Source organism: Balaenoptera physalus (assembly GCF_965194825.1).
Source record: "Balaenoptera physalus genome assembly, chromosome: 1".
In the NCBI taxonomy this organism is placed as follows: Eukaryota; Metazoa; Chordata; class Mammalia; order Artiodactyla; family Balaenopteridae; genus Balaenoptera; species Balaenoptera physalus.
Window position 1 is genome coordinate 170,454,282 of NC_138882.1, and position 13,270 is coordinate 170,467,551.

General features: G+C 39.3%; 1 protein-coding gene and 1 pseudogene across 9 annotated transcripts in view; one reads left to right on the top strand and one right to left on the bottom strand.

Moving 5' to 3' along the window:
* The window catches only part of ZBTB8OS (zinc finger and BTB domain containing 8 opposite strand), a 78,606-nt gene that overhangs the window by 739 nt on the left and 64,597 nt on the right, over positions 1–13,270 (top strand). For 6 of the 8 annotated variants that reach the window (XM_082412010.1, XM_082412006.1, XM_082412007.1 and 3 more), the window contains 4 exons: positions 8,948–8,972; positions 9,893–10,014; positions 10,229–10,311; positions 11,263–11,315. In XM_082412010.1, the coding sequence (XP_082268136.1) occupies positions 9,942–10,014; positions 10,229–10,311; positions 11,263–11,315 (209 nt within the window). In that variant the 5' untranslated portion in view covers positions 8,948–8,972; positions 9,893–9,941. Of the gene's footprint in view, positions 1–8,947; positions 8,973–9,871; positions 10,015–10,228; positions 10,312–11,262; positions 11,316–13,270 lie in introns of all 8 variants that reach the window. The other 2 variants (XM_082412012.1, XM_082412009.1) reach the window with 2 other exon arrangements.
* LOC309637402 (transmembrane protein 126A pseudogene) lies at positions 11,323–13,264 on the bottom strand (annotated as a pseudogene). The gene has a single exon. The product of its transcript is annotated as a transmembrane protein 126A pseudogene (transcript).

The window sequence follows — 13,270 nt, forward strand, 5'->3', positions numbered from 1 at the left end:
GTTGGGAAACCCGGGCTCCCACATTTACAGCCTTTTGAAGTTTTTCTGCATATGCCTAATTACATTTATCTTGTGGGAATTTTACTTCTGTATTAATTCTGAAGGTAACGTATTTTCAAGCGTTTGAGGGGTTGTCGCCCCCAAGTATCTCCCTCCAACTGTGGGATAGTTAGAGTGTGCCTAGGGTAGAGGACTCGGAAAGCTCTGAGTAGGGGACTTCTAAATTGGCGTTTTACCTGTATCGTGTTGTTAGCAAAAAGACCTGGTTTTGTGATTTTAGGCAAAAAATCACATAACCTCTTTGCACTCAGTTCCTTCATGTGAGGGATAAATGAGATAATAATAAATGTGAAAGTATAGTGCAGACTGAAGTTCTACATAAACGTTAAGCTGCCGTCCCTAAAGGTGGATGTGGTTTGGGGAGCACAAATCTGGCTCTTATTTCCTTTCTTAAAGTTCTTTCATTGATTTCCCATTGTCCTCTGTATGGAGTCTAACTATTTATCATAGCATACTAGGCTCTGTACTTTCTAGACCGTGCATATCTCCCTAGCTCACTTTCTCTCACTTATTTTTTTAAAAATTACTTTTAATAGGTCATATATATGATTTAGAATTCAGAAAGTACAACAGGTATGCAGCGAAAAGTCTTTCTTTCAGCCCTGATACCCAGCCCCTTAGTCTTGCTATCCAGATCGACCATCCTTAACATTTTCTTATGTGTACATGCAAAGGTGTATGTTTACTTAATTTACTTAACCAATTTCTAGTTGATGGACGTTTATACTTATACTCGTTTGCCAATAAAAATAATGCAGCAGTGGATATACCTGTGCATCCATTGTTTGGCACATGTGCACGTGTATCTGTAGAATAAATTTTCAAAAGTTACATTGATTTTTCAAAGGGTATCTGCATTTTATCAGTATTTTTAAAAATTGAAGTATAGTTGGTGTACAATGTTGTGTTAATTTCTGCTGTACAGCCAAGTGATCCAGTTATACATATATAGACATTCTTTTTGATATCTGCATTTTAAACTTCAACAGTTATTGCCAAATTGCTCTCCATTGAGGTTGTGCCAGTTTATACCCTTGCTAGCATTGTGTGTGTGCCTTTTTTCTTTCCTTTTTTTTTAAGAAGCCTGAATTCTTTTTTTAAATTCATTTTTAAATTTATTTTTACTTTTTAAAATTTATTTATTTTTTGGCTGCGCTGCGCTGCGCGGCAGGTGGGGGTCTTAGTTCCCCGACCAGGGAGTGAACCCGTGCCCCCTGCATTGGAAGCACAGAGCCTTAACCACTGGACCGCCAGGGAAGTCCCGACTGTGCCTCTTTTCTCACACTTTTACCAATTTACTGTGTTACCACACTTTTTGATCTTTTCCAATCTGTTAAGTATCTTATACTAATTGCATTTTACTTATAAGTGAGGCTGACATATTTTATAGTATGTTTGGAGTTATTTGTATTTGCCTTCTGGAATGTGTATTTTCATATTTTTAACCCATTTTTTCTGTTGGATTGTTGGTCTTTTTTACTGTGCAGAAGTTTATTTTTATGTAGTGAAATTTGTTAACCCTTTTTATGGCTACTGGGATATCATACTTAAGAAGGCATTGCTCGCTCTGGGACTGTAAATTGATTCTCCCATGTTTTCTTCTAGTACATTTGAAAATAAAACTTGTTTTTTTCTTAGGCCATACCACATGGCTTGTGGGATGTGGGATTTTAGTTCCCTGCCCTGGGCCCTCGGCAGTGAGAGCACAGAGTCCTAACCGCTGGACTGCCAGGGAATTCCCAAAAATAAAACTTTTATTTTAGTATAAGATACATATAGAAGAGTGCACATGTTACAAATGAATTTTCGCAAACTGGATGCACCTGTATAACTAGTAACCAGATCAAAAAACAGAATGTTACAGCATCCCTGAAGACCCTCTCATGCTCCTTTCTCCTCTCTCCCTATTTTTCCCATTAGCCTGACTTCTAACACCATACGTGAGCTTTGCATGTTTTTGTACATAATCTAAATGGAATCATGTAGTATGTATTCCTTTTGTGTTTGGCTTTTTTTGGCTCATATTTGTGAGAACCGTATTTTTGCTAATAGTTATAGATTGTTCATGTTTCTAGTATTTATGGTTTTTTAAAAATTATATTTAAATTTTGAATACCTTAGGATTAGGGTAAGGTGGAAATTAAGTATCAATATCTGATAATTATTTTCCCGTTGCTATAAAATCATTTATCAACAGTTTGTCTTTTCCGCTGTGATTGAAATATGACATCTTTATCATATACAGAATTCCTCTAACTATATTTAGGTATATAACTGGCCTTACTATTCTGTTCCTTTGTTTTAGCTCTCTTTTTTTTTTTTAATTTATTATTTATTTATTATTTATTTTTATTTTTTTGGCTGTGTTGGGTCTTCGTTTCTGTGCGAGGGCTTTCTCCAGTTGCGGCGAGTGGGGGCCACTCTTCATCGCGGTGCGCGGGCCTCTCACTATCGCGGCCTCTCTTGTTGTGGAGCACAGGCTCCAGACGCTCAGGCTCAGTAGTTGTGGCTCACGGGCCCAGTTGCTCCGCGGCATGTGGGATCTTCCCAGACCAGGGCTCAAACCCGCGTCTCCTGCATTGACAGGCAGATTCTCAACTACTGCGCCACCAGGGAAGCCCCTTAGCTCTCTTTTTATGTGCCAGTGCCACATTTTAAATTATTGAGGCTTTATTGTATCTTTTAATATCTTCTAGGACAATCTCCCTCTCAGTACTTGCTCCTTTCCTGCCATTCTTATTGTTTTTATTTTTTTTTCTATATGTAGATAAAAATCAGCTTGTGCAGATCCATAAGAATTACTGTTGGTATCCCCTCCCCCCTTTTAATCATTTGTGTCATCTTCTCTCCATCCTGAGGCTACATAGGGGCCCAACCCTGAGTCACCTCATTAGCATAGACAAGTGTGGTCAGAAGGGGCTGTTTATGAATAACACTGAGTGACACTCCTGTCACTCAGAAAATTCCCAGGATTTTAAGAATTCTGTTCCAGGAACCAGAGACAGAGACCAAATATATATTTTTATTATACCACAAAAACATTCAGTGAAAAGCAGCAATCAGGAATGAGAGAAAAGGGCTTCCCTGGTGGCGCAGTGGTTAAGAATCCACCTGCCAATGCAGGGGACATGGGTTCGAGCCCTGGTCCAGGAAGATCCCTCATGCCGCGGAGCAACTAAGCCCATGCACCGCAACTACTGAGCCCATGCACCGCAACTACTGAGCCTGCGAGCCACAACTACTGAGCGCATGTGCCACAACTACTGAAGCCCGCATGCCTAGAGCCCGTGCTCTGCAACAAGAGAAGCCACTGCAATGAGAAGCCCATGCACTGCAACGAAGAGTAGCCCCCACTCGCCGAAACTAGAGAAAGCCCACATGCAGCAACAAACACCCAATGCAGCCAAAAAAATAAATAAATAAATTTATTTAAAAAAAAAAGAAAAAATAAACAATAGTGTATTTTTGAGAAATAGCTGAGAAAAGACCGTTATGCTCAAAAATCCTGTTAACATTTTGTTTGGGAGTTCCCTGGCCATCCAGTGGTTAGGACTCGGTACTTTCACTGCCGGGCCGGGGTTCAATCCCTTTCCGGGGAGCTAAGATCCCACAAGCCACGCAGCGAGGCAAAAAACTGAAGAAAAACCATTTTTATGTTATGCCTCATGATTACATCTATGGAGATGATGTAATCTGTTTCCTAAGAATTGAATCTTTGCATTCCTGGGATAAATCCCACTTGGTCATTCTGGATTCTACTTGCCGACATTTTGTACAGAATCTTGGCATTGATGTAATGTGAGATTAGTCTGTGTTTTCTTCCAGCTTCATTTCTTGCCACTGACTACCCCCAGATCTACCCCAAGCTTTCCCTGTAACCCTGTTTTTCCTTTAAGACTCAGCTCAATTGTCATCTCATTTATTCATTCAGCAACATTATTGAGCACCTGTTGTGTATCAGACACTGAGCGGAAACTGGGAATAAATGAGTGAGCAGATAGATAAAGATCATCCTTAGTCTCTTGGCACATAAAGTGTTAAGTCTTATTTCCTTTGGGAATTCTTACCTGAACCTCTTAGTCTAGCTTAGTTTATCTGTTATGCTCTCCTATAATAGAATTTTCAAAGTGGGTGGTCTCTAGACCCCTAGGTTTCCCCAGACTTTTTCAAAGGATCTGTGAAGTTAAAGCTACTTTCTTAATAATACTAGATGTTACTTGCTCTTTTCACTGTGTTGATATTTGCACTGGTGGTGCAGAAGCAGTAATAGGTAAAAGTCCTGGCCCCTTGGCACAAATTGAGGCAGTGGCACCAAACTGTATTGGTAGTCATTGTATTATTTACCACCATGTACTTACAATTAAAAAAAGAAAAAGTCGTTTTTACTTAAAAATGTCCTTGATGACTTGGCAAGAACTATTAATTTTATTAAATATTAACCATTGAGTACACGCCTTTTTAGTATTTTAGTATTCTGTGTAACAAAATGGGAAGTATGCATAGTGTTTCTGCTGCTTCTCAAAGTACTGATGCTTACCTTAAGGAAAAGAACTTCTGTGATTGTTTTGAGTTGTGAGATGCCTTTTTTCTCGGAACCCTATTTTTTCTCAAAAGAATGACTGAAAGACATACTATTGTTATTCAGACTTGGGTATTTCCAATATCTTCTTGAAAATAAAGTAATCTGTCACATCAAGGAAAATAACAATATTTGTTGGTATATTGATAATGTATATTATATAATGATAAAATTCAAGCTTTCAAGTGAAATCAAAATTTTGGAAAACATGTATCTGCCATCATGAGCTTCACGGTTTCCCAGTGCTTAAAGACTTTTCTAATGAGATTGGAGGTGATATTAACAAATAGATTTTTAAAAATTCTATATAATGTGTCAGCATCAGTGAACTGATATTTCCCCAAAAACCAATGCTTGATATTACACAGCCAGGCATAGATAAGATCTGTTCTAAGCACAAGATAGAGCAATGGATTTTAATGTTACAGACTTCGAAAAATTCATTGTTAAAGCCTCAGATTCTGCATTGCAACTAACCTTTTAAAAACCACCAGTTTCTAGTTTTGGTGAAGGAAGACTATATACAATTTTTTTTCCTCACTCCGGCTGTGCTGCCCATATACATTTTTTTAAATAAATTTATTTATTTATGTATTTATTTTTGGCTGCATTGGGTCTTCGTTGCTACGGGCAGGCATTCTCTAGTTGCGGCGAGTGGAGGCTCTTCCTTGTTGCGGTGCACGGATTTCTCATTGTGGTGGCTTCTCTTGCCGTGGAGCATGGGCTCTAGGCACATGGGCTTCAGTAGTTGTGGCTTGTGGACTCTAGAGCGCAGGCTCAGTGGTTGTGGCGCACGGGCTTAGTTGCTCTCCGGCATGTGGGATCTTCCTGGACCAGGGCTCGAACCCATGTCCTCTGGATTGGCAGGCGGATTCTTAACCACTGTGCCACCAGGGAAGTCCACATTTTTTTTTTAAGCTCTTAAAATACTCCTTTTACCTCCTGCATATCTGTGAGATTGCAGCACACTGAAAAGCCAGACATTAAAAATACTTGCAGAAATGCTAAACAGCGCCACTCTTCTCACTACATTTTTTGAAAATGTAGTCATTTTTCATAAAAGTATGTAATTTATGTTAAATAAAGTGGGCTTATTATTTGTATTTATTTATTATTTTTGGCTGCGTTGGGTCTTCGTTGCTGCTCTGGGGCTTTCTCTAGTTGCGGCGAGACGGGGCTATTCTTTGTTGCAGCATGCGGGCTTCTCATTGCAGTGGCTTCTCTTGTTGCAGACCTTGGGCTCTAGGCGCGCGGGCTTCAGTAGTTGCAGCACGCTGGGCTCAGTAGTTGCGGCACGTGGGCCCTATAGCACTCGGGCTTCAGTAGTTGTGGCACGTGGGCTAAGTAGTTGTGGTGCTTGGGGCTCTAGGGTGCATGGGCTTCAGTAGTTGTGGCGTGCATTGGCAGGTGGAATGTTAACCACTGCACCACCGGGGAAGTCCCTGGGCTTATTATTATTATTATTATTATTTTTAACTTAGAGGACATTTTCTTTTTCTTTTTTTATTTTATAGCTACTTTATTTATTTATTTATTTATCCTTGGCTGTGTTGGGTCTTCGGTTCGTGTGAGGGCTTTCTCCAGTTACGGCAAGTGGGGGCCACTCTTCATCGCGGTGCGGGGACCGCTCTTCATCGCGGTGCGCGGGCCCCTCACTATCGCGGCCCCTCCCGCCGCGGGGCACAGGCTCCAGACGCGCAGGCTCAGTAGTTGTGGCTCACGGGCCCAGCTGCTCCGTGGCATGTGGGATCTTCCCAGACCAGGGCTCGAACCCGTGTCCCCTGCACTAGCAGGCAGATTCTCAACCACTGCGCCACCAGGGAAGCCCTGGGCTTATTATTTTTAAGTGAATTAATACATACTTAAAATTTTTTTCAGTTAAAATTTCTAGGTTAATATTGCCAGATACAACCCATATAAACAAAAACTCTTTGGGTCCTCAGTAATTTTTACGAGAATAAAGGGTTCCTGAGACCAAAAAATTTGAGAACCACTGCCCTATAGCGATCTGTCATTGTCTCTTTAAACCGTCTTTTAAAAAATTGAGGTACAGGGCTTCCCTGGTGGCGCAGTGGTTGAGAATCTGCCTGCCAATGCAGGGAACACGGGTTCGAGCCCTGGTCTGGGAAGATCCCACATGCCACGGAGCAACTAGGCCCGTGAGCCACAATTACTGAGCCTGCGCGTCTGGAGCCTGTGCTCCGCAACAAGAGAGGCCGCGATAGAGAGAGGCCCGCGCACCGCGATGAAGAGTGGCCCGCGCTCGCCGCAACTGGAGAAAGCCCTCGCACAGAAACGAAGACCCAACACAGCCATAAATAAATAAATTAATAAATTAAATTAAAAAAAAAAAAATTGAGGTACAATTTACATGTTATAAAAGTGCTCACATCTTAAGTATAAAGTCCAATGAGTTTTGATAAACAGATAACATCTGTGTAACCAATACTCGAGTCAAGCTCTAGCACATTTCTATCACCCTAGAAAGTTCCCTTTGCTCCTTTCCAGTTAGTCCCCTAGCCCCTTACCTTGAGGCAAGCACTGCTCTGATTTCTATCACCACAGTTTACTTTTGTTTTAGAGTTTTGTATAAGTGGAATCACACAGTATAGATTCTTTTCTGTTTGGCTTCTTCACTCAGTATCAAACACAGCTAGACGTTAAAGTGGTGAATGGATTTTATTCAGTAACTACTGACAGCAGGGGAAAGAGCTGAGCTCCCTGACTTGTTAATGCATGTATCAGTAGTTCATGCTTCTTTTTCTTTTTTTTTTCATGCTTCTTTATTGCTGAGTAGTGTGGCATTGTATTCCTCAGTTTGTTTATCTGTTCTCTTGATGGATATGGGGTTTTTAATTTGGGGGAATAAAATTGCTGTGAACATTATATGTCCTTTTGTGGCCACATACTTTCATTTCTCTAGGGTTAATACCTGTTATTATCTTTTAACTTGTTTGTCATCTCTGCTGGTCATTGAGCCCCTTAATGCCTAAAATGTATTGAGTCCTCAGTAATATTTTGAGTAAATTAGAGATGAGCTTAAATCTTGAGTGTTACCAGAACAAAATGTGTTATGTAAACAGCACTAAACTGGGAGTCAGAAAATCTCAATTCTAGTCCAAACTCTAATCAGCAGTGTAGTCCTAAACAAGTCGCACAATCTCTCTGGATTTCAGGTTTCTTCTTGTAATTGAAGGAATTCTGTTAAATGAACTCTAAGACTTTGTTGTAGCCTGAATATTCTATGATTCTAAGTAGGAAGAATTGATGGAAGTCAGGTAAGAGTGAAGGATAGACTCTAAAATCTTTTTTTTTTTTAATTAGTTAATTTTTTTTATTTTGGCTGCACTGGGTCTTCATTGTGGCACTCGGGCGTCTCTAGTTGTGGTGCGTGGGCTTAGTTGCCCTGTGGCATGTGGGATTTTAGTTCCCCGACCAGGGATCGAACTCACATCCCTTGCTTTGGAAGGCAGATTCTTAACCAGTGGACCACAGGGAAGTCCTGACTCTGAAATCTTGAGATAACAGATCCAATGGGAGCTTGCTGTTGTAGCAGTTGTTATTTCCTGGTGTGAGAATATCAGGAAAAAGCTCATAATACATATTGTAGAGTTTACTTTCCAAAACTGTTTTATTGGTCAAGGATATCATTGAGGAGTCTTTCAAATGAAAGAAATCAACAAATATAAAACTTGGCTCTTGTTAAAAATAAATAACTGTTTTGTCTGGGATTTGGCTAGCTGTTCATGAAAAGGTGAAACGAAATTTGGAATTTTATATCTTTGATGATGTAGTTTCTAGAATTTTGGTCATTCACACAAGTAGATATTTAGAAAAGATGCTGATTTGTTTTGTTGAGGAAAAGTAACTAATGGCAGAGAATGGCATTTGTTTATTGAAAAACTGTGATGTATTAGACACTTTTTAGATCACCTAGAAGACCGTGGCCGTGATGCCTTCCAGAAATTGTCATTCATTTAAATATAAATCTTGGCTTTTAAAAAAATAACCCTTTAGCATCAATATGCTAATATTATGTAACTATTAATTCTTTTATTTAATATTAGTTCATTTATTTAATATTAACAGAATAATAACTGTGAATGCTTAGAAGAAATTTTAAAAAATAAAAAATAACCCTTAACAGAGCAATTAACTTTCGTGTAAATGGTTAGTGAAAGGTGTGTGGCCAGCCCACATTTTCATGCTCTTCAAGGGTGATGTTCTTAGTAATGATCTAGAGTCATTTTCTTGTGATTTGCAAGTCAAGTTTAGTTACTTATAAGTGTTTTTTCCTCTCTCCCTCAGATTTGGATCATACAGCTGATGTCCAGTGAGTATAGCTGGAGTTTATGCCTTTGCAATCATGTGCTTAACATAGGAAGGCTGATGTTTTAATCTTTTTTTTTTATAAATTTATTTATTTATTTATTTATTGGCTGTGTTGGGTCTTCGTTTCTGCGCAAGGGCTTTCTCTAGTTGCGGTGAGCGGGAGCCACTCTTCATCGCGGTGCGCGGGCCTCTCACTGTTGTGGCCTCTCTTGTTGCGGAGCACAGGCTCCAGACGCGCAGCCTCAGTAGTTGTGGCTCACGGGCCCAGTTGCTCCGCGGCATGTGGGATCTTCCCAGACCAGGGCTCAAACCCGTGTCCCTTGCATTGGCAGGTGGATTCTCAACCACTGCACCACCAGGGAAGCCCTGATGTTTTAATCTTTTTTTTTTTTTTTTTAAACTTTTGGATTTATTTATTTTTATTTATCTATTTATTTATGGCTGTGTTGGGTCTTCGTTTCTGTGCGAGGGCTTTCTCTAGTTGCGGCAAGCGGGGGCCACTCTTCATCGCGGTGCGCGGGCCTCTCACTATCGTTGCCTCTCTTGTTGCGGAGCACAGGCTCCAGACGCGCAGGCTCAGTAATTGTGGCGCACGGGCCCAGCGGCTCCGCGGCATGCGGGATCCTCCCAGACCAGGGCCCGAACCCGTGTCCCCTGCATTGGCAGGCAGATTCTCAACCACTGCGCCACCAGGGAAGCCCCTGATGTTTTAATCTTGATGTCCCGAGTTTTAATTTTTCTCCTCTTTTGGTTCTTTTAGGACATGCAAATGATGGTTTAAAAGCACCTAGTTTCAGTGTCATTAAACTGATTGAGACCTTTGGTTTTGTATTTATCATGTTAATTTTATTTTGACTTTCCTGACAAGTTGTCTGCTTTGCAGTAGGTTATATTACACAGGGCATGAATGTATTTCTTTAGGTTACACGCATGGGGAGATACTCTGGAGGAAGCATTTGAGCAATGTGCAATGGCCATGTTTGGTTATATGACAGATACTGGGACAGTGGAGCCCCTCCAAGCAACAGAAGTAGAAACCCAAGGTAACCAATTTATTCACAAGGAAGAAATTGCTATAGATGTTCAGTATTCCACATAAATTCAGTATATGCTCACAGTAAGAACAACAAAATTGATTATGAGCTTGTTCTTTCAACTAACCTAAGAAATTCATTGCACTGTTAAATTCAAACAAGTTTTTTAGAGACGAGAGTTATTAAACATGATACTGTCATGGTTCTTTTTGATCCTGTGTAGGAGATGACTTACAATCTCTTCTGTTTCACTTTTTGGATGAATGGCTTTATAAATTCAGTGCTGATGAATTCTTCGTAGCCCGGGTAAGCAAAAGTTTTTCTTTTTTGCTGAGCAAATGGGTTCTTACCCATATTTTATAATAAGACTAGTGATTTAAAATAGAACATGTGTTGCAAAACCAAGCCATACAGATGATGATTTGCAGAAATTATAATAACCATAGGCTCTTCTTGGATAACCCGACTTTGCTTATGTATGTGCATTTTGTATTTAGATCTCTTATTATATACTTGTCACTCATCAGGATTGTGTGACAAGAACGCACCTATTGTCTCCACTGTCTCTGTCTGTACATTTTATGTCTCCCAAGTTTGAGCTGTATTTATGTCCATCCATATGTTCCTTTTGTCCCATTTGTAATTTGGCAGTTCTGCCATGTTGGCCTAAGTTTAAAAATTGATGCTTTTAGTTTTCCTTAATGTGCAAAAGGAAAAGCCAAATGGAGTTTACTTGTTGCCATCAACCTCCAGAGGGAACACCTCTCCAACCTCATTGTTATCTAACACACATGGCCTTCCTTGCTTCCGTAATTCCTCCATTCTCTCCCTTACCAGCTCCACTACATACATTCTTCCAACTGGGTCATTCGTCCTACAGAACTGGGTCATTCGTCCTACAGTATTATATAAAAATAGGCTGAGAGTTTTGTCAACTCTAAATAAATAAAGCTGAAAAAAACTCATAGTGATTGAAATCCCAGGTCATCCTCCTCTATGTATCTTACAGAAAAATTCTTTTGACTCATATTTTTAGATTGTACATTTTCAAGAATATGTCCCTTGAATATGTAAGAAAAAACTGTATTTCCTTGAAATATATAGTTTGTTGTCCTGTTTTAGTTAACATTTTAGTTTTCTTTGCTTCAGAGAAGTTTTATGCTATTATCTTGAAAAGATGATAACCTAGACATGTTTTAGTAGCTGGTCTGTTATGAGCATATATTAAAATTAAAAGAAATTTTTTTTCTTCTTTAGGAAGTAAAAGTACTTAATATTGATCAAAGAAATTTCAAATTACGGTCAATTGGGTAAGTTTTGAAAACCTTTTAAGTAGCGGGTCATGAAAGATGTTAAGTTATTCTTCAGTGAAATCAGTGGGCAGGAAGACAGATAGAAATGTTAAGTCAGAAGACCAGTTGCATCCCAGTAGGGCTTTGCAGGTTAAGCTTCTTGAGATACCTAGGAGCCAGGGTTCACCTCAGGTTTGGTGGACCAGAAACTTGTCAGAACAAAGTTGATGTGTGTTATTAAACAGGATTCCCAATTTGTTGATTTTTAGCACAAAAAATATATCATTGGTAGATGGCACGGATTTTTGCATAAAGCTTAGCTTGGTGATGAGAAATGCTGATGCATCCTTTCTTATAGATCCTCACACCTGGACTCCATTTCCTTCTATTAACAAGTTATACATTTCCTTCCAGAGTTTGCAAACACTTGATTACGGCACTTTGATTGGATTTGGTGTTTTCCGAGTTTCTTCAGTCATTTAATGATATCTTTTAGGTGTTTTTTTGTTTTTTGTTTTTTAACAAGTCTCTGTTTATTCATACTTAGATGTAGGTTATTTTTACTCTTTTATTTTTGTGTACAGATTTACTTAACAATCACGGTTTCTAGGCCAGGTTCAGGTAACTGAAAAGCCTTTATAAGTAGTTTATATTCTCTAGACCCAAGGTATGCTGCAAACCCAGTCTGGAGCAAAATGGGAAATAACATAAAGATAGGCTTAGAAATCCTAATCTAGTAATTTAAGATGTTTCCTTTCTCGGGTAGTGGGGCTGAGTTATAGCTTGCCGCCAGGCCACCATTCACAGGGATAGCCAAGAAAACAGGGTACAGACCACCAAAAACAAGACCAACCAATCCACCTCGTGTTAAGGTACAGGTTTCACAATGCAAATCACCTGTATTCAAAGGTAAACTTACAAAATCTTTGTAAGATGCATGTGCCGTCAAAAATGAGATCTCTGCCATTGGTAAGCCAGGCCATAGAGGGCAGCATTAAGTCCAACATATGTTGATCCATTTTCAAGCAGATTCCTTTCTGTTTTGGAATTTGGTTAATTTTTCTGGTTACGATATCAATTAAGTTCTCCTTGACAGTATCATCTAGTTCATGATTTTCCATCTTGAGCCTTACACTTTCTTCCCAGCACTCGCTGCCTCCTCTGGTCTTATTCAGCCATGTGAGGGCTCACTCCAACCCTTACGTAACTCTTTTAGGTTATTTTTATATAAAGCTTATCTTTTCTATTTTATGTTGAATTTTTTTAGTTTCTTTTTGTAAAGTGAGAGCTTTTATTATCTCCTCCTCCTCCCTTTTTTTACGGGTAAGAAAACAGGGTTGTCCAAGGGTACTTAGCTAATAAATAGTTGAACAGAATTTTAAAACTTTGCTCTTTCTACTACTGCTACTGCTTCTGCTGCTGTGATCTTCAGCCACATTAGTGTTGAAGGGAGAGAGGATGCTCATCCCAGGTTCCAGGGCAGTACCTTTAGGGCCTTCCATGTACACACCATGGACATTTTTTGAAAAGTTATAAAATACAAACCAAGTTCAGACTGTATTACAGAATCTAGTATTTTGCCTTTATGGTGTTTAGATGTGCTTTCTCCAGTGGAAGATATTAATTAGTTCTGTAGTCCTGAGTACAGTGAAAATTTTGAACATGCTACTCTGTTATGAACCAGTATTCATTAAACAATGTTTATTGAGAATCTACCTATGTACACTATACTAGGACACTTTTTTTTTTTAAGAGCAACTATCAGCCTTCTTGAAATGGCTATTGTACACATAAGTCCCTCAACAGCTGTATCTGCTAACAATCAAATTGAAATTTATAGCTCCCTTCCCCCTCCATCTCTTTTGGCTTTCTAGTATCTAAACCACATTTATAAGGCTTATTTTAAAATGTGGGAAGAGAGAATAAATATTAAATCCTGGAAATCTTAATCATGTTTCACTTTTCCTTCTCAA